At 51.7% G+C, this 19077-nt stretch overlaps 1 protein-coding gene across 5 annotated transcripts in view; it reads left to right on the forward strand.

The window, feature by feature from the left end:
- The window catches only part of FBXO31 (F-box protein 31), a 41841-nt gene extending 28754 nt beyond the window's left edge, over positions 1-13087 (forward strand). For all 5 annotated transcript variants that reach the window (XM_036345621.1, XM_036345622.1, XM_036345620.1 and 2 more), the window contains 4 exons: positions 6478-6587; positions 7193-7346; positions 8544-8860; positions 11388-13087. In XM_036345621.1, coding sequence (XP_036201514.1) covers positions 6478-6587; positions 7193-7346; positions 8544-8860; positions 11388-11610 — 804 coding nt within the window. In that variant the 3' untranslated portion in view covers positions 11611-13087. The remainder of the gene's footprint in view (positions 1-6477; positions 6588-7192; positions 7347-8543; positions 8861-11387) is intronic.
- The last annotated feature ends 5990 nt before the right edge of the window (positions 13088-19077 follow it).

Here is a 19077-nt window from a genome sequence, read left to right on the forward strand (position 1 = left end):
CCATGGTATAAATGTACCACAGCTTTTTTTATCCACTCATCTGCTGATGGGAACTTGGTCTCAGCCAGTTTTTGAGTCTCTGATGGCTTGTGCTAGCTTGTGATCCCTTTATCATCCTGCTTATGAAGGAATCAGTGAGTTGTCCTTCCCAGCCCTTTACATGGGCTCCACCCTTCATCAATACCAAAAGCCAGCCCTGTGGGATCATAAACTGCATCCACAGGGCTTGCCAATTCTCCCACTTGCTTGCATGCAAACTCCAGTTCCAGGATTTCCGCCAGCTTTGCGCACCTTTGAAGGCCAAGTCCAGGTTGTCTTGAGGCTCAGGCAGGGTCTTCTGCCTGAGCCTCACAGGTGCATTCTGTGTGACCCTCTTATGTGCTCTGCAAACTGTAGGCACAGCTACTGGATCCCTGTGAGCAGTAGTATAGCCTTCAGGCCATCCCAAACTCTGCCTCCCCAGTGCAGACGCCGCCTGGCTTGTCTTTATGGATGATGGCCAAAGCCCAGCCACCACTTGACTTCCCTGACCCTGCCTGTCCAGGCCCCCCTACCCAAGGGTTCTGAAAACTTGGGGGCTGCAGAGCAGAGCAGAGACAGACAAGGAAGTACCCAGGTACTAAAATGATGTCTTATCATCATCAAATAGGAAATCAGGAGAATCTGTCAGGAATAGGTGCTGATACAGCCTCACCTTGGAGCCGTCTCCAAGCCCACTCTCCAGCCTCCCTTTATGTTTTTTTGGCATTTCTGATGTAGTGACAATCTCACTCTTGGAGTTGGATATATTTTTTAGGCTTAATTATTACTCCAGAGAGATTTTCTAGTCTCAGACCCCTTCACAAGTTTTAATTTTAGTTCAGCATAGCATTCCATCATCTTGCTCTGATGTAATCGGATATAACCATTCTTCTGCAGGTAGACATGGGGTTTGTGCTCAAATATTCACGTTTCTCCTATTACCCTCTTGATCACGTGCTTGAGTGACTACCCTCTGGGAGCCTCAGTTCTTATGTATAAGATGGGGCCATATCATTATCTGCGGGCCCCAAGGGATCTTGGAGGGTTGAATAGGACACCAGATGTGAATGACTTGGCACCAGGCCTGGCTGGAGCCATCCAGGAGGATGCCTGGTGTTATTACCCTCACCCCACTGTCTGAACTCCATGGAAACCTTATGGATCATGCAGAAATGGAATTGCTGTGTGGAAGGCCTTTAAGATGCTCCAAATTCCTGTTACATGTTGTCAGTTGGTTGGTCCTTGTGTACAGCCTGCCAGGGCAGGTGAGCCGTGCCCCCCCTGCTCCTGTTGGCTCTGGTATTGGCCTTGGTGAAGGCAAGACCAGTTAGCACATGGACTTCGCGTTATCTCTGATTCTGTTACTTACTAGCTGGGCGACTTTGGAAAGGTTTCTCTACTTGTGTAAGTCCCAAACCTCAGTAGGACAAGGAAAATGTTAACACCCATCTCCTAGGCCAGTGGTTCTCAACCTTGGCTGCACATTAGAATCACCTGGGAATCGTTTTAAAATCTTGATTTCTGGGCCTCATCCTCCGGAAATTCTTTTTCTTTGTTATGGGGTGGGGCCACAACATTAGTAACAAAGAAACAGAATTTCCAGAGGATGAGGCCCAGAAATCAGGATTTTAAAAAGGTTCCCAGGAGATTCTAATGTGCAGTCAAGGTTGAGAACCACTGTCCTAGGCCGTTGTGCAGATTAAGCAATGATTATACAGTGCTAACACATGGTAAGTCAGCCCTGGGCAAATATTAAACTGGTTCTTATATGTTCTAGGGCCTAGGGCAGGCCCCTGAGTTTTTCCTTATGTATATATATATGTATGTATATATATATATACACACACACACACACACACACACACACACGCTAGAAGATTATTTTATAGTAAACATGAATTTAAAGTTCTTTGTTCTAAATAATTGGATCTGGTTGGTATTCCTGACTTTGGCCTTTTCATGCAAAGCAAATAAGATTAGGACTATTCACAAGCCATCTTCTCTATGGCGCTTAGCTCAAGTCTGATTATTCACCATGGCAACATAGAAATCCTTGTTCATTACATTCACTTGCTTCTATTTTTATTTGTTATTTATGTATTTGATTTTTTAAGGGTCTTTACTCCATGAGTTGAGCCATTTTTAAGTGGAAAGTTTTGACTTTGGTGAAGTATAATTTGTCAAATTATTTTTTTACTAGAGGCCCGGTGCACAAAAATTTGTGCACTCGGGGGGGGGGGGGGGCGGGGAGAGGGGTCCCTCAGCCCGGCCTGTGCCCTCTCGCAGTCTGGGACCCCTTGGGAGATAACGACCTGCTGGCTTAGGCCTGCTCCCGGGTGGCAGAGGGTAGGCCCAATCCCTAGGTGCAGCCCCAGGTCGGGCTCAGAGCAGGGCCAATTGGGGAGTTGGGGCGCTGCCCCCTGTCATGCACAGAGCAGGGCGATCGGGAGGTTGTGATGCCACCCTTAGTCACGCTCAGGGTAGGGCTGATTGGGGGGTTGGGGAACCGTCCCCTGTCACACTCAAGGCAGGGTCGATGGGGAGGTTGCGGCGCCACCCCCTGTCACGTACAGAGCAGGACCAATCAGGGGGTTGGGGCACTGCCCCTTGTCACTCACAGAGCAGAGCCCATCAGGGGGGTTGGGGCTCTGTACCCTGTCACGCACAGAGCAGGGCCAATCAGGGGGTTGGGGCACTGCCCCCTGTCACTCACAGAGCAGGGCCCATCAAGGGGGTTGGGGCTCTGTACCCTGTCACGCACAGAGCAGGGCCGATCAGGGGGTTGGGGCGCTGCCCCCTGTCACGCACAGAGCAGGGCCGATCAGGGGGTTGGGGCGCCGCCACTCTCACACTCAGGGCAGGGCCGATGGGGAGGTTATGGCTCTACCCCATCACACACAAAACAGGGCCTGTGGAGGGGGGGGGGTGTTGGGGTGCCGCACCCTGTCACACACAGAGCTGCAGGGTGATCAGGGGGTTGGGGAGCTCCCCCCTATCAGGCACAGAGCAGGGTTGATCAGGGGGTTGGGGCGCCTTCCCCTATCACGAACAGAGCAGGGTGGATAGGGAGGTTGTGGCCCCTCCCCTGTCACACACAGAGCCGCAGGGCGATCAGGGGGTTTGGGCGCTGCCCCCTGTCATGCTGATGCCGTGCCAGGAGGCCTCGCAGCTCCGCTGATCCCCGTGCTGGGAGGCATATTACCCTTTTACTATATAGGTTAGAGGCCTGGTGCATGGGTGGGGGCCGGCTGGTTTGCCCTGAAGGGTGTCCTGGATCAGGGTGGGGGTCCCCACTGGGGTGCCTGGCCAGCCTGGGTGAGGGGATGATGGCTGTTTGCAGCTGGTCACACATCCTTCAGAGTGGGGGTCCCCACTGGGGTGCCTGGCCAGTCTGGGTGAGGGGCTGAGGGCTGTTTTCAGGCTGGGGGTGACTGAAGCTCCCAACTGCTCCTTTTTTTCTTTTTTTTTTTCTTTTTATTCTGGGCCAGCTTTAGCTCTGAGGCTTGGCTCCAGCTCTTAGGCCTCCGCTGCTGAAAGTAGGTTTCTGGCCTTTGCTTACAATGTTGCGATCCTGCTGGTTGAAGCCCGGCGCCTAAAGCAGATTTCTGGGGTTTTGTTTAGCTTCTATATTTGTTACATAGTTGCTTAGAGTTGCAGCTCAGAGCCCTGCAGTGGCAGGCGGGGAACGTTGGAGTCCTCCGTCACTGAAGCAAGCAAGCCTCATGTTAGTTTCAAGCTGCCTGGCTGCCCGCCGCCATCTTGGCTGGCAGTTAATTTGCATATCTCGCTGATTAGCCAATGGGAAGGGTAGCGGTCGTACTCCAATTACCATGTTTCTCTCCTATTAGATAGGAATAGAGGCCCGGTGCACGAAATTCATCCACTGGGGGATGGGGTTCCCTCAGCCAAGCCAGCCCCTCAGTCCGGGAGCCCTCAGTAGATGTCCTACTGATGGCCACAGTCTGGCAGCAGAGGCTCGGTGCAGGCATCCTGTGTGTGTGTTGTGTGTGTGTGTGTGTGTGTGTGTGTGTGTGTGTGTGTGTGTGTCTGCTGGGGGCCTGCCCCCAGCCACACCTGGGAGGCGCCCCTCTCTGTTGATCTCTCAGGCTCCTGGCCTCCACTGCATGTTGTACTCTCCCTTGAGCTGTGGCCAGGGTGGGGCGCCCTTTCTTGCTGTGGGATCGCCAGAGCGACCTAGGGACAGGCACACACAGGGCCTGGCTGCAGGCCGCCCTTTCCTGCTCTGGGATCACAGCAGCGACCCAAGGGCAGGTGCACACAGGGGCTGGCTGCAGGCTGCCCTTTCCTGCTCCGTGATCGCTGGGGCGATCCCACGGGCAGGCGCACACAGGGCCTGTTTGCAGGCCGCCCTTTCCTGCTCTGGGATCACAGCAGCGACCCAGGGGCAGGTGCACAGTGGGGCTGGCTAGAGGCCGCTCTTTCCTGCTCCCTGATCACTGCAGCGATCCCAAGGGCAGGCACACAGGGAGGCTGGCTGCAGGCCCCCCTTTCCTGCTGTGGGATCTCCGGTTGCTCATCCCTGGCAGGGGCGGCCAGGGAAGAGGCCGGTGCCGGCCTCTTCCGTGCCCGCTGTGGCTTCTTCTCCGATCACCACCGGCAGGGGGGCAGGCAAAGACAGCTGGTTCTCCGATTCAGGGCCAGGGGCAGTGCCTCCCGGCTCTTGCCTGCCGCCTGTGTTTCCAATGACCGTCCTTCCCCTATGGCCTCCCATCATTGCGCCTATGTATGCAAATTAACTGCCATCTTTGTTGGCAGTTAATTTGCATATCGCCCTGATTAGCCAATGGGAAGGGTAGCGGTCGTACGCTAATTACCATGTTTCTCTTTTATTAGATAGGATGGTTATTTTTTTCTGTGTCCTAAAAAACTTTACCTATCCTCAAGTGACAGTCTCTCTCTCTCTCCCCCCTCTCTCTACCTCCCCCTCTCCCTCTCTCTCCCTTCCACTCCAAAAATCAATGGAAAAAATATCCTCAGGTGAGGATTAACAAAACAAATCAGCTGACCAGATAAATGTGGGTCTGTTTCCAGGCTCTCTGTTTAGTTCTATTAATATATTTGTCACTCCTTATGCTCATACCACCATCTTGATTACTGTAGCTTTAAAGTAAGTCATAACATGGGCTAGTGTGGGTCTTTCAGCTTATTCTTTTGCAAAATTGCTTTGGATGTTTAGTTTTTTTAAAATTTCCATATGAATTTCAGAATCAGCTTGCTGGTTTCTACAGAAAGGCTAGCCTGGTAGGATTATGATTGACATTGAATCTGTAGGTCAGTTTGTAAATTGCTGATTTAATGAGAAGTCTCCAGTCTGTAGTGACTTCTAACTATGATTATGGCCTCTTTACTTTCTTTAAGCAGTGTTGGCATTTTCAGTGGAGGTCTGCACATATTTTGTAATATTTATTCCTAAGTCCTGTGGTTTTGTTTTCTTTTAGGCTATTGTAAATAGAATTAAAAATTTCTATTTTACAATTTTGTGCTGCTAGTATATAAAAATTCAGTTGATTTTTATATATTGACTTTGTAGTTCTAATAGTTGTTTTGTTTACTCACTAGTGATTTTTGTTCTTTGCTGGATTTTGGGCAGTAGCATACTAAAGCATTGACAGATTGTAGCTCTTTTGTTGTTTTGGTAAATTGCTTTCACTTCTGTTTATAGAGCTAATTCTAGATAATCATTAGAAACACTATATTGAATTAGGAACTCAGTTCTGTGGATTAAGTTAAATGTGCAGAATGAAGCAATTAAGCACTAAATATCCTTCCCAGTGTTTGATTCTGTAATGAATTATTGAGCTTTGGGGACTGTTTACGCATGCACTTACCGAACATACAACATTACTATGAAGGCACATTTGACAAAGGAAAATCCACCCACAGTCCCTCGACCCAGGCTGTACCATGTTCTCAGCAGCAGCTGCAGAAAGCACCTCTGGCCAACTCCCCATCATGGGACTTGCCGGCCGAGCCCTGCTGTGCTGCTGCTCTCCCGGAACCCTGAGAACTAGGCTCAGAGGCTGTGCAGTGTCAAGCCAGCTCAGCATAGACACCTCCTGGTTCATGGGCACGAAGTGAGGCTCATGTGCTGTCCCTGGGAGCTCTGGGCCTGGACTATGGCCCCAGCCTCACCTGAGGGGACCCCTGCTCCTTCCCCAGAAGTCTGGGCTCGTTGTGCTCTGGGAAAGCAGGGACCAGAGGCCATTTTTCACTGGTGGCACGCCTAGCAGGAAGGGAGGCCAGGTGCTGGGAGACCAAACGCAGGGCGGTTCCCCGTTCTCTGGCCCAGCCCTGTCTCCATCTGTCCACCCAAGTGGGTTCCTTTGTCATAGGTGTGCCCACAGCTATAAAAATGCTGCTTTGTCCAATCAGGATCACAGCAGGCTCCATGCCCCTGTGTCATGGTGGTTTTCACGATCTGTGTTCTCTTGGAAGGAATTCCGAACATGGCTGAGGGAAGAATGGGGGCGGACGCTGGAGGACATTTTCCACGAGCACATGCAAGAGCTCATCCTGATGAAGTTCATCTACACCAGTCAGTATGAGTAAGTGCAGCCGCCCTCGTGGGTACTGAGCACGGTCCCTCTCTGTGGGAGAATTGTTAACTCAGTACCTCCCTCTCTTGGTACTCCTGAGCACAGCCCCCATCCCCACCTCCCTCCCCGCCTGCACCCCATATGTTTTCCATCTTATGGGTCTGCTGTATGTGCCTAATCCTTAGGGTTTTCCCTCATCCACCCTGGGAGGCCTGCTTTCTCAGCCTCTCTGTCCCTGGGCCCTGTCCCTGCAGCCCGTTTAGTCCCTTTGCCATGTCCCTTGTGCAGTCTTGGGTTCCTGTCCCAGGGTGACAGAACAGGAGTGGCATTCCGTTCCCTCCTCTGAGGGCTCCACTCCAGCTGCCTTGTGGGGCCCGGCAGAGACATATGAGCCTGTAAAGCCTTGTTGGAATCAGAGGTGTGAGGGTGCCATGCACCTGTGGGTGGAGTGAGCATGACTCAGGAACATGGGGTTCCCCTGCTCCCCACTTACCTGGCCATTCTAGTCTGCTTGTCTTGCCCACCCCCTGGGGTGGGACAAGGTGGTATGGGCTCTGCACTGCTGCAGCTCCGTGGGACTCTGCCATGTTGTCACACTCCCCACTCCCCCACAGCAACTGCCTGACCTACCGCCGCATCTACCTCCCGCCCAGCCACCCGGACGATCTCATCAGGCCAGGCCTCTTTAAAGGCACCTACGGCAGCCACGGCCTAGAGATTGTCATGCTCAGCTTCCATGGGAAGCATGCCAGGGTCACGAAGATCACGGTAAGTCCTGGGGCTACCTGGCGGGTCCAGCCCTGTGTGCACTTGTCAGGTTGGCCATGGCAGGCACTCGGGCTGCGCCTTGGCTACTTGATATGGCCAGGACCTGTGGCACCGCTTCAGCAGGGAGCTGATTGGGAGTGCAGATCCCCAGGCCCTGCCCGGACCCACCCAACAGGAATCTTAGGGGATTTTGAGCACTTCCGCTTCCCCACAGGGCTCTTTTCCTGGCTGCACACAGATGCCTGGAGAAAGGGAAGTTGAGAAAACACGAATGCCCTTGCCCCACCCCCCACCCTACAGATTCTGATTTCATGGGGAGGGGGCTGGGTAAGGGCTTCACAGCCTGCCCAGCTGACCCCAAGGGCCAGCACATGGAGACGCCCTGCAGTAGCACATAGGCCCCGGCAGCTGCCTGTCTTGCCCCCAGCAGCTTGTGACAGCAGGTGGAGGATTGTTGAGCCACGTAGGCCGTGTGTTGCCCGCTCCAGGGGCCACCAGTCATTCTGGGCTCACCTGTCATTTGCGTAGTTGGTGGGTGAGTTTCTGGCGGATACACTAAAGCATCCTGAAGAAGCAGCACCACTTCCTAGTCCTCACAAAGCATTGCTCTTGAACCTCTGTCTGCCGGGATGCCTCTGCTTAGGGAAAGCTCATGTGAACAAGAGCCTGAAACCATGGCTGCGTCCCTGGCACAGGGGGGCTCTCCAGCAGGGATTTCGGCATGCTCCTGGGGCTCATGGAAAGCTGCAGGGCCTGGGGGATCTCCTGGGGTTCGGCTTAGGAGCGTCTGCGTTCCAGGCAGACCTATCTGGTGGCCTCTCAGGCCTGCTGCCCTCTGCCTGACTCTGGGAGAGGATGAAGTTCTCTAAGCCCTGGTCTCTTCAGCTGTCACACAGGCTAGTTTCCACCTGTGGTCTTTGAATGCAGATGAGCCACTGTGCTGGGTGCCTGCAGACCCTCAGCAGATCACTAGTCGGTGTTGTCATTTTCTGTCCTCAAAGATCCCTTCACTGATGGAGCTGGCTCCTCTAGGCATTAGTTTTTTAAGGGCTTCTAAAATGGTCCTACTTCTCAAGGGGTTGCTGCTAAGTCAGTAGAAACGCTGAGTGAGCTCACCTGGCCACAGGTGGGATCTAGGCTGGAGCGTGTTTCTGCTGCTCTCTGAGCCCTGCTGACCACCATCCACTCGATCCACAGGGTGACCCCAACATCCCTGCCGGGCAGCAGACAGTAGAGATCGACCTTATGCACCGCATCCAGCTGCCCAACATCGAGAGCCTCTGCAACTTCAACGAGCTCTCCCGCATCGTCCTGGAGGCTCAGGAGCAGGTGCGCCAGGAGCAGCAGCGGCAAGAAGACAGGACTGAGGACGGCGAGGGTTCTGGGCCACCCACTGAGGTCAGAGAGCCCGAGAATGAAGGGGCCGCACCTTTGAAGGAGGAGCCTGTCCAGTTTGTTTTGCCTGTGGGTGTGAGCTCAAGGAACGAGAACTACCCCCGAACCTGCAGGATGTGGTAAGGACAGGAGGTGGGCGAAGACCAGTTTTGGGGTGGGACCTGGCTCTGACAGGCCAGCGGCGGGGCTTGCTGCACCAGAATGGGAGCCTCTGATGGCTTGGTCCAAGCCCCAGCTCATACCTGAACAGACAGCACTGTTTCCTGGGCTGTACAGTCAGCTGTCACATCCCTTGGGGAGCCTCAGACTGGGGGTATTAGAACTGCCAGGTGTGAAGACTCCTCCCAGAATGCCTTGCATCACATAGTTACTAAGGTAAAAGGGAGACGAGGCAGGATGTCAGGCAGCATTGAAGCAGACAGTGAGGAAGAGGACTCCCCCCCGCCCACACCTCTCCATGTAGAAAGCCTGCTTGGAGTTCGCCCGGATGTCCTTGCAGGTAAGGCCTGTCATGAGTTCTCCATCCATCTCCTAATGAAGGTAGTTCTGAAGTCAATCCATTATTTCTTCCTGTGATTTCCCTCCCTCCCCCCCCCCCCCCCCCTTCCTCCTTTCTGTTATTTTTCTGCCCTTCTCTGCTACTTTGGGCCAGTGCTGCAATGGCCACCAAAGTGAACCCCAGCCCAGACAGCACTTGGAGAGGGGCTGGCATTGCTGCTTCCCTCCCTGCAGAGGTCCAGTTCCCTGATCTTGGGACAAGGCCTCCCCCAGGCTGCCAGCTCTTCACCTGACTTGCTGTTCTTAGGGTTTTGTCTCAGGCCTCTGCTTTCAGCCACTCAGGCCCACCCCTGCCATTCAGGCCATTCCCTGGTAGATGAGTTAAGAAGCCCTTGCCCCTAGTCCCCTACACTCCAGGGCTATTTAAGTTTTGCTAAAATGAATAAAATTAAAAATTCAGGTCCTCAGTTGCACTGGCCACATTTCAAGTGCTCAGTAGCCACACATGGCTTCGGGCTACCACATTAGACATGCAGATCTAGAATATTTCATCATCACAGAAAGTACTCCTGTACGGTTGCCTTGGTGGGCATTTTGAGGGAATAATCTGTCAGTCTCCTGGCATTACAGCTGACCCTCTCCACCTTCTTCCGGTTATTTATAAAGGTTTTTTTCCCTTTACTTCTGGGCCAGCTGCTGTGTTGTGTGTCTGCAGTGGTCTAAACGGCCACTTACTTATAGACTAACAGTGTGGGCAGCTGGCTGAGCTCCCTGAAAAAGATTTAGGTATCTACATGGGCTTGGCATAAAAAAATTATTACATTTTATTATACAGTTATGATAAAAGTGACTGAATTTGGTTTTTCCAGAGGAAGACATACAAATAGCATTCCAATATAATTTCACCTGATGTAAATATTTTTGTAAAGTTTAAAAATTTTTTATTAAAGTATAGTTGACATGCAATATTAATTAGTTTCAGTTGTATAGATCACATCTATATACCTTATGATGTGATCATCACATCTGTAACCATCTGTCACCATACAGTTATTAGGATAATGTTGACTATTTTTTCTATGCTGTACATTACATTCCCGTTTGAAAGGCCATAAAAGAAAAAGGCTCTGCTATTCCTGTAAAACTTGACAGGTCCTAGTAGCTCATGGCCAGCTAAGAGCCCATTAGTAGCTCACCAGTTTGTTGGGTCCAGTCAATCTGGAAGCTCCGGTCCAGACCCCTGGCGGAGCTGTAGGATGGTGAATATCAAGGGACTCCGTGGCTTGGGAGGGCCTGCTGCGATCCTTCCCTGTCTAGTTGGGAAGGCGTTGCCACAGCGCCCAAGCAGGAAACATTTGCTATGTGTTCTCTAAGCCTTTGCCTCCCTGTAGGCTCTGTGCCTTTTTCCCCACCAGGAAACCCTCTGAACCACAGGCTGCTCTCCCTTCATCAGCGCAGCAGTGTCTTAGCTTGGCCAGGAGATTTGGGGGTCTTGGGCACCATTCCACATACTAGGAGATTCAGGCCAGCCCCTGACTTCTTGTCATCCATCAGAAGCGAGAAAGATAAATGTATTTCAGCCTCATACTAGTATATAGAGATCTCAAAACTTGGCCATATGATATTTGAAAGTTTGACCTTCTGAGTTAATGTCAGTTGCATGACAATAAGTCTTTATTGATTATATTTAAATTGTTCAAATGTTGACCTAACTACCCCAGGAATTAAGATTTTTGTTACCTGGGCCTGTGTTATGAAGATAATATGCTTTGGGACAGAGTTGTGAGGTGGGGCTGCTTGAGATCCTCCTCCTTTAGTTGGGTGAAGTGGTAGAAATCAACATTTGGTGGGGTGATCCCAACCATCTGGGGTGAGCACAGCGCGCCTGCTCACGTGTGTCTCCCCACGTGCCCAGAGCCCTGCACCTCTGCTAGGATGGCTTGGTGCCTGGACATTTAGAGTTGTGCAGGGGCCCTGTGAAGGCAGGCTCTCTTGAGATGCTTGCTGGTGAATAGCAGAAGCAGTCTGGATGGAACGAAGGGTGTTTTAGAACACCCCAGGATGACACAGAGCTTGACTGGGGCCAGTGCAGGGCCTCGAAGCCCCTTTCACTCTTCTCTCCCTTGTGCTTTCCCTCTCTTTGTTCAGTTTCTACGGCACAGGCCTCATCGCTGGCCACGGCTTCACTAGCCCTGAGCGCACGCCCGGGGTCTTCATCCTGTTTGACGAAGACCGCTTCGGGTTCATCTGGCTGGAGCTGAAATCCTTCAGCCTGTACAGCAGAGTCCAGGCCACCTTCCGGAATGCGGACGCACCGTCCCCACAGGCCTTTGAGGAGATGCTCAAGAACATTCAGTCCTTGACCTCCTGACGGCCCCTTCCCTGTTGGGGGCGCGGCTCCGGACCTGGTGACCTGGGAAGAGCAGCAGCATGCACTTTGGAGATTTGACCTTCTGACCAGAGCACCCACCTTCTTGTAGGCGTCTCGGCCTGAGATGCTTTCTATAGAGTGTGCAACATATGTCTGCATATTTATCAGTAGCTGATGGGAAGGCTGAGCTGAGCATGTCTTATAAAAAAAAAAGAATTGGAGAAACTGAGTTTGTCTTTGGCTCACTGACAGTTTTCTAGGGAAAACAAAATCCTCCTTCAGGAAAGCTCATGACACAACTGAGTCTCTTGATTTCGGGGGCCAGTGTGTGGGGGGCCAGCTCCACCATCCACTCTGCAGGAAGCAAATGAAAGTGGCCATGGACCTGTGAGGGCAGCCTGGGCAGGTAGGGAGGGCAGTGTTTGTGGAAAGAGAGCCCCAGGGAGTTGGGGTGTCAGTCTCAGGACCCAGGACTAAATTTCCATTTTTCTTGTTTGTATTTTGTTTTCTTTCTTTTTTGTGAATTTCCATTTCTATACTGACTCAGATTTTGGACAGAAGCACTTCACCCCCATCTCAGTTTCTGAATCAGGGAAATGGGGCTGGCGATACGGGTCACTAGAGAACGTCTCTGCAGGCCTTTGAGCAACTTGGAGGCTCTGTGAATACCACCCCTGGTCCTGGCCCCTGGGCAGCACCCATGTGCCTGCCCTGGCCTCTCCCTAGCGTTAGAACTTTCCCAGCAGCCAGTTCCTGTCAGTGCTCATTGTGTCCTGCCCGCCCCCCGACCCCCCATACACACACACATATGCTCTGATGTTAGAATCTCAAACTGCAGCCACATGTCCCAGGACTGGGACAGGGTTGTCTTTTTACGACCCTGTGTTTATTCCACCTGCATGATGTACACAGACGCTATTCTGAGAAGTGTTACAGCACATGAGGACTGCAGCCCCTTTGTGGGCAAGGGGCAGCTTTCTAGAGAAGTCACACTGTACCAATCAGGTGCCCTTTGGAGACCAGGATCTCTCCGGGCCCCTCTCGCATGGAGACCCAGAGCACTGACTCTTCTACTGGTGTTGTGCCCGTGTTGGGTTGACACCTGCATTTGGGGAACCCCTCTGAGGTCTTTGCTGGTCTCGGTATCTATTGAAGAACAGAGCCCTACATGCATGCTGGTCTCCAAGGACATTTCAGCTCTCCCTCCAGCCTGCACAGAGCCATCTGCACCCCATCTGCCCAGGTGTGCGCTTCACGGTGGGCAGGGCGGAATTCCCGTTACTTTTCCTTGTTCGATGGATTGCACTGAGCCCCCACACTAGGAACGAGGGACCCCAGGGAAGGGAGCAGCTTTGTGGTACTTTCATATAGAGACCAACCTGAGCTGTCTTGTGAAATGTGTCCTCTGTTTTCCTGATTAAGTTCTCTCTGGCTTTTTTTTGTTGTTGTTAAATAAAAACATCCCCATTGCCCTAGCTTCAGTTCGTTTGGCAACTTTGACCTTTTGCTTCCCGGTATCATAGAATTGACAAGCTCTGGGACACAACCCCTAAATGGCAAACTGGTCCTCCTAAGAGGTTCTGTGGAGACCCGAGAGAGGCAAGTGGAGAAGGTGAGGTCCCTCCTGGGCAGCTGCAGGGTTCATCTGCCTGGCGCTGTCAGCTGAATCTCATTAGAGATGCATGCCCATTGCTCACCTTCCAGATCCTTCTAGCAGTCCTGCAGTCGAGGCATGGTCCCAGTTTCCACATCTTCGGCAAGACTGAGACTGAAAGCATTGTCACTGCTCCTGTCTTGCAGAATGACTTTTACTCTCATGCCAAGTGTGGCCGGCCCTGAACCCTCGTGATAATTATGGCCATGAAGCTTTGATGAAAATGAAAATGGACAACTGGGCATGCAAGCCCTTGTTCTCTATGTTTCACCATTGCTTAAATAAAGTCAAGAAAATGCCTATTTTACCTAGAGCCTGAGGCTCGCTCTAAGGCAGTGTTTGCCAACTGGTGGTCCGTGAGGTCCGAAAGGTTGGTGACCGCTGCTCTAAGGAACTCCATCTCCATCGGAGGCCTCCCCTAAGCATTGTAAAGCTCACACGGAGAGAAGATGAGTATTTCTGATTCAAAACCAATCTAAACTCCGAATGATGTAACCTGCCTCCAGTGTTAGGGTCTATACACGGCTTCTACAAATAATGACTAAAATAACCCTGGGCTGTGGGCTGCTGACAGCATTCACGTTGGGCCTGTCTCTGGAGTGAGGTGAGGGCCCAGGGCCTGTGGGGTCTTGTCCTGGCAGTGCCCGCAGTGACGCCAGGCAAGGCCAGTCGCCGGTAGTCCAGAACACGCGTTGTTTCCCCTCTGATGTGTCCTCAGCCAGCGAGCGCTTGGTTTCCAGTTCAGCAGAGAGTATGCAGGGACCCAGCACCAGCTGGCTTCCTCGGTCACGGGAATGGTCAGGCAGCTCATCAGAACTTCCTGCATGAATTAACTTCGAAAGAATTAACTAGACCTGAACGACCCATTTTAGGGACCAGCAATGCCCATGTGGTGCTTGATTTGGGAAGGCTGGCAGGTGGGCCTAGGTACAGTGGTCGGCAAACTCATTAGCCAACAGAGCCAAATATCAACAGTACAACGACTGAAATTTCTTTTGAGAGCCAAATTTTTAAAACTTAAACTATATAGGTAGGTACATTGTTAACTTAATTAGGGTACTCCTAAGGCTTAGGAAGAGCCACACTCAAGGGGCCGAAGAGCCGCATGTGGCTCACGAGCCACAGTTTGCCGACCAGGGGAGGAGGATCCTTAGACATTTTTCCATTGTTGGCGCCACCTTTGCTTGCCACCTTGCTGTTGGGAGGTTGGGTGAGGCAAGCCTGTCGTGTGGACTGCAAGAAACACCTGCATCTGTATGCTTGGACATACTCTGTTCTCTGCTACTCATCGGAAGAGGATGTGAATGGAGATTTCAGGCACAAGTCATTGGAGATTCTTCTGTGTTAGGGCTGGATGTTTATTGCAAATGAACCTTTTTTTTTCAGCTATGAGACACAGGCCTGGCGTATCTCCAGTTATATCTGCTCATCCAGTTCAGACCTCCAGTGTCCACTGCTGTGTGTAAACAGGTTTGGAGGCCACCTAGCCATGGGAGAATTCCCGACTCCGCAGTGCAGACTGGGACCTTCCTTTCTGACCACATGCCCAAGTCTGGGCTTCTGGCTCACTGTGGCTGGTGCTTGCTGTTCGCCTCCTTTCCTCCCATGCCCTCTGTCCTGACCCCAGCTCAGGCCCAGGCAAGTCCTCCTGGCCAGCGTGGAGAGCAGGGAGTGCACACAGTGGTCTGATGAGCTAGATGCAGGTGGGCCTCCTTTCCTGCTTCATGCAGATCTAGCCCAGGGGCCAAGCTGACATGACAGGCTTTCTCTTCGCCCCTCCTCTTCCCTCATCCTTTCCCCCCTCCCCCCTCCCCCCACTAATTTTTAGAGAAAGAGGAAGGGAAGGAAGAGAGGGAAAGAGAGAACCATGGACATGACAGAGACACATCAATTGCCTCCCGCAAACACTGAGACCAGGGCGGGGATCAAAGCTACAACCAAGGCACATCCCCTTGACCAGGAATTGAACCCCAATCATTCAGAGCGCCAGCCAGCACTCCAACCACTGAGCCAAACGGTCAGAGCAACAGGCTTTCTTTCACTGAGAACTTGGAGTTGGATGCTGCAGCCAAGACTGATTCTCTCCACCCTGACGACACTTCGGGGCTGTTGAGCTTATGGTTGCCCAGGTTTCCTCGCACTGCCAGTGAGTCACTTCTTAGTGTCAAAGGAACAGAAACCTGCTCAGTCCCTTTGTCACTTAGTGAACTTGGTCACAGGAATCGAAATTTCCTAAGTTCCTGTGGCCACAGTGTCTGGTGTATAGGCTCCGAGCAGCCAGATGTTTGACTCTGAGTTTGGAGAAGGCAGATGTGTGCTTTTGGAGCCTTTTATTCTGTTCACTACCTTTGTGTTCCAGCTGTTAAGAGTGCTATGGGATGTCGTCATTTTTTCCTGAACTTGAAAAAATACCCCAATTTATGGGCCTTCCCAGTGTTAACGTAGGCTAACCTCTCTGTATTTTGGGGAGAAGATCTGGAATGTAATCTGACTAAACGCTCTCAGAAGTATTTAGAGAGTAGAAGAAAGCCACTGTTAGATAAGATGAAGGTCCCAAAGTCTGGGCAGTTCTTAATATTACTAAATGCAATTGCTGCTCAATGTTAAAATGTAGTACAGTACTTTGCAGAGGCAACTTTAAAGGATGAGCTTGAGCAGAACCCAACCTGATAAGTTTAGGCAACTGCCAAGAAGAAATGAACGTGTAATTAACCAAATAGTGTATACAAGTCATGGCTAAGCCTCCCTCCGGGGAGACAGAGCTTTGGGTGTCAATCTCCTTTACTTGGTGCAAGTAAATAAAACTACCTAATAACAACCACGTCTTGAATAGGACACCCCAGGCAGGACCCCTTGAGTTGGGTAACACCACAATGCCATCAGTTTGCCTGAAACTGTCATTGGAAATGGGATGTGCACATGCGTGTTTGTATTCACACAGGCACAGATCACACAGCATCCATTGGGCCTTCCCACACTGTGAGGAACAGGGCGCTACCTGGGAGCCCCTGAAGACCTCTGGTCAGGCTCAGAAGATGGCTCTGGCTGTCAAGTTGAGAAGGGACTACAGGTGAAAAAGGTGGTGGGAGATGTCCCCAGCAGGCTGCTGTGGGGATTCTGGTAAGGGTTGATGTGGAAAATGACAGGACTCTGGCTAAGGAGTTGTGGACTGCTGGACTGGGTTGGGGGGCTGAGAGAGAAGAGCTGACGCCGCTTGCCCCAACGCTGTCTCAGGGGACCCGCCTGCTGGCGGCTCAGTGCTGGAGCCCACCTCACAAAGCCACTGTGACCACTCATTGGACCGCAGGTGCCTGGACAAAGCTTAGGGCAGCTGCCATACCAACGTGGGAGCCCAGGCAACAGGAGGAACTCATAGGTCACCCTTGTTCAGAGAGTCTTTCAGAGCGTGCCTGCTGAGCACCTTGTGGACCAGGCCAGGAGGCAGGCGAGGACCTAGACCCAATTCCTGTCCTCTTCTCAGGCCCCTCCAGGATGCAGGATGGAGCTAGGGGCTGGCTGAATGCCCCTTGTCACCAAGGCGCTTCTCTCGGTTCTCAGTGTTCCATGGTTGGATTGGCAAGCTTCCATTGGGCACCACAGGCAAGTGAGACACTTCTCAGAACCCCTCTTCCCCCGAGGACGCTTTGGTGATCTCAGGGAAAGCACTAGGATGTGGGTGCTTGGTGTGGAGGTGTGTGTGTGGGGGGAAGAGGGTGTGATGGTGACAGAGGCATTTGAAAATGAACAAACTCTCCGAGCCTGGCTGTCTGGCTTGGGCTGTGCCTCTTTCACAGCGCTCTGATGACAGGCAGGAGGAGGGTGAGAGTGGGCTCTGTGACCCACAGCAGGAGGATACAGTGAAGGAGAGAAGGGAGACCAAGATGCTGAAGTCACACAGCTCACTGAAGAGAGAACGCTAGAACGTCACAGACTGAGAAGCGAGGAGAATAAGGGTGACCATGAAACCCGTGATCCCAGGAGGAAAGGGTAAGAGTTTGGCAGCAGAATTGCACATGATGTCCACCAGTGGGCACCGGGCACATAACCTAGGCCCCAGTATGGGTGAGAAAGTGAGCATCCTGTATACAGGAGCCATTATCACAGATCACACCAATGCAAATCAGTGGCGCCTGGCATCTTAACCCAGACCCACTACATGGCCTGACTGGAAAGGGATACTTTGACTTCCAAGAGACTCAGAAGTCCCCCGATAAGGAACATGAAATCTTAAAACTTATAGTTTTTAGATTTTATTTAAAAATCATGTTTTAACTTAATCCAGGATTTAGATTTGTAGAACTCCTCTTCCACGCCTGTGGTGGGTCAATTAGGCTGAGCGCAGGCTAAATGCAGTCCCCCCTCGTGCTCTCATGCAGGGACCCCTGGCTGGTGAACACACTGCACAGTAACTGCACCGTGATTCAGGGACTCAGCCCTCACTCTGCCCCCTTCCTTTTCCTGGGAAGTTTGGAAACAAAAGCCTGGCACAGAAATGTTCGGCAACCACAGGCTTCTCTAGTCCCGCTTCCCTCCTGTGACAGTGGCATTGAGCCACCCTTGCTTGAAGTGGGAAAGGAGAGGGAAATATGGGGGGAAATACACTCAGGTACCGATGGTTCATGTGCCTGGCTCTCCAGCACCTTTCATGCTCTGTCTTACCCGATCTTCTCAAACTTCCTGTGGGATCGGTTCTATGGTTGTTACTAGTTTAGCTTTGAAACTGAGGCTTGGAAAAGTTAGGAGACTTGCCTGATATACACAGGAATTCACAGGTTGCTCTTGCTCAGACAGTCATTCAGAGCGTGTCTGCTGAGCACCTTGTGGGCCAGGCCAGGAGGCAGGTGAGGACCTAGACCTAGGAGGCAGGGCGAGGATTGGGATCAGGCCCTTGTTATTCTGAACACGTGGAGCCGGGTGGGTGGGGTGTCCCTGGGATCACCAGCTGGCATGGTAGATTTGCTTTCCTGGCTTTGAACATCGTACAGGTGGAATCACATGTACATTTTGGGATCTGGCTTCTGTGTGCTTCATCTACTTTGTTGGGGGCTGCGATTGTGTGTTTGTGTTCCATGTGAATAGGCCATAAGTATTTTTTAAAACTTTTCTCCTATGAACACTGGGGTCATTTCCAGTTTGGAGCTGTTAACAGAAGATTGCTGTGGATGTTTTTTGCCCATGTCTTCTGGTGGACATATGCTCTCATTTCTCTTGGGTGTATAACTGGGCAAGGAACTGCTGGTTATCGCATATTCATGTTTAGGTTTTATAATACTGCCAAACAGTTTGCCAGCACAGTTGTATCTATTTCATGAGCAATGTATGTGGGTCCCACCTGCCACATCCTCAAAAACTTGGTATCTTCAGTGCTTTTAATTTTAGCCATTCTTGGTGGGGATGGCTAAAACAGTGACGGGCTGTTCTTAACATGAAAGGGCAAGACAGCGTCTCAGTGGTAAGGACCAGAGCTTGCGAGGGTCATGAGCCTGTCCTCCATGCTATAGCCATGCTCCAGGGGGCCGAGAAGGGAAATGGCAGGGAAGCCAAGAGCACTCCAAGGTGGACAGAAACATGACAGCTAGCTGCACATAAAATGCTAGGCTAATGAGGAGAGTCCTGGATAATTTTCTCATTAGCTATTAAGAGGCCAGTGATGACACTTATAACCACAGATACAGGGGGTAATGTTTGAGCTATTTAGCAGCTAATCCGGTAGGGGCACTGCCCGATCAGCACGGGTGCTGCCAGGAGAGCATTCATGTGTGTACTGCTCAGTCCTGCTCAGTCCCGCCCTTGATGGTCAAATAGCAGAGCCA

Source organism: Myotis myotis, unplaced genomic scaffold (assembly GCF_014108235.1).
Source record: "Myotis myotis isolate mMyoMyo1 unplaced genomic scaffold, mMyoMyo1.p scaffold_m19_p_19, whole genome shotgun sequence".
In the NCBI taxonomy this organism is placed as follows: domain Eukaryota; kingdom Metazoa; phylum Chordata; class Mammalia; order Chiroptera; family Vespertilionidae; genus Myotis; species Myotis myotis.